This window comes from Alligator sinensis, unplaced genomic scaffold (genome assembly GCF_000455745.1).
Source record: "Alligator sinensis unplaced genomic scaffold, ASM45574v1 scaffold1303_1, whole genome shotgun sequence".
NCBI classification, from domain to species: domain Eukaryota; kingdom Metazoa; phylum Chordata; order Crocodylia; family Alligatoridae; genus Alligator; species Alligator sinensis.
In genome coordinates, this window is record NW_005842753.1 from 319,928 (window position 1) to 321,574 (window position 1,647).

At 56.1% G+C, this 1,647-nt stretch overlaps 2 protein-coding genes across 2 annotated transcripts in view; both read left to right on the plus strand.

Moving 5' to 3' along the window:
• Positions 1-1,647, plus strand: part of LOC102381926 (H-2 class II histocompatibility antigen, E-S beta chain) — a 603,463-nt gene that overhangs the window by 174,041 nt on the left and 427,775 nt on the right. The gene's annotated exons all lie outside the window — the stretch shown is intronic.
• LOC102379723 overlaps positions 1-1,647 on the plus strand; it is a 24,446-nt gene that overhangs the window by 15,426 nt on the left and 7,373 nt on the right. Inside the window, exons 17-18 of the mRNA XM_025216602.1 lie at positions 2-84; positions 708-822. Of these exons, the coding sequence (XP_025072387.1) occupies positions 2-84; positions 708-822 (198 nt within the window). The remainder of the gene's footprint in view (position 1; positions 85-707; positions 823-1,647) is intronic.

The following is a 1,647-nucleotide window of genomic DNA, read 5'->3' on the forward strand; positions in this document are numbered from 1 at the left end:
TGCGGCGCGGGCTGGTGTGGCCGCCTTGCCCTCCCCTGCCATACCTGTCTGGAGCTTTCATCTTCCTCACTGTGGCTGTCATCGGTGAGTTGGCACCCCAGGAAGCCCTCTGTCCCCCAGGCGGGGCAAAGGGAGCTTGCTTTGCCAGACAGGGCCGTGGCATAGGGAGAGAGCATGCCTGTTTCCTCATGAGCATCGCTGCTTGGGAAAGCTAAACCTCAGTTCAGGTGGCTTCCAGATCGGACAATGGAGACACAGAAGCATCCTCATGCCTGTGAGGACAGGGTAGGATGGGGCCCAGTGGGTCAGAGCTCTTACATTGTCCCAGCAGCTGTGGTCAGGCCGCAAGGCCCCGATGTGATGGAGTCTGGATACGAGGTGGAGGCACTTAAGCCAAGGCCTCTGACGTGCTCCTTGCAGAGAACATCCCATGCCAAGCCATGGGAGCCTTGTCGCCTCCATGGTACTTGAGTCAGGGGGCTGGCGCTGCTGGCCCCACAAGATGTTAGTGTCTGCTGAGGTGCCTGATAGCAGCCCCACTGAGCTGTGCCCCCGGCCCCTCCATGTGAAACCACCTCCTCTGAGACCTGCAATGCAAGAACCCACTGGTCGCAGACTCACACATGGCTGGGGAGGGGGTTACCCTGGCCCTGGGAAGAGGGGTGAGTTTGAGGGTCTGGGGACTTAAAACCATCTTTCCTGCTCAGGTGAGACATTCATCCCCTACTACACTGGCCGCATCATCGACATCCTGGGTGGCCACTATGATCCTGATGCTTTCACCACTGCCATTGGCCTCATGTGCTTGATCTCCTTCAGCAGGTGGGTGTCCTAGCCTCCAGTGGAGGGTTCAGGATTGAAAGAGTGGGCTTTCCAGCTTCATAGATTTCATAGACATTAGGGCTGGACTCGATGATCAGAAGATCATCGAGTCCAGCCCCCTGCCCAAAGGGCAGGAAGTCAGCTGGGGTCATAGGATCCCAGCAAGATAAGCATCCAGTTTGCTCTTGAAGGTGTTCAATGTAGGCGCTTGAACCACCTCCGGTGGCAGGCTGTTCCAGACCTTGGGGGCTCGGACAGTAAAGAAATTCTTCCTTATGTCCAGCCTGAAACGATCTTGAAGTAGTTTGTGACCATTCGACCTCGTCATCCCTTGGGGCGCTCTGGTGAACAAACGTTCCCCCAGATGCTGGTGGTCACCCCTGATAAACTTGTAGGTGGCCATCAGATCACCCCTGAGCCTGCGCTTTTCCAGGCTAAAGAGCCCCAGGGCTCTCAGCCTGTCATCGTAGGGTCTGCTTCCCTGACCTCTGATCATGCGCGTGGCTCTTCTCTGGACTCTCTCAAGCTTCTCCACATCCTTTTTGAATTGTGGATCCCAAAACTGGACACAGTACTCCAGCTGCGGCCTCACTAAGGCCGAGTACAGGGGCAGAATGACGTCCCGGGATTTGCTTGAGAAGCATCTATGGATGCAAGCCAGCATTTTGGTCGCTTTACTAGCCGCCGCATCGCATTGCAGGCTCATGTTCATCTTGTGGTCAATGACGACCCCCAAGTCTCTTTCTTCCATAGTGCTAGCCAACATAGCTGGGCTATGATGCTCGCCAGCTCCTTGAGTACCCTGGGGTGAAGATTGTCAGGGCC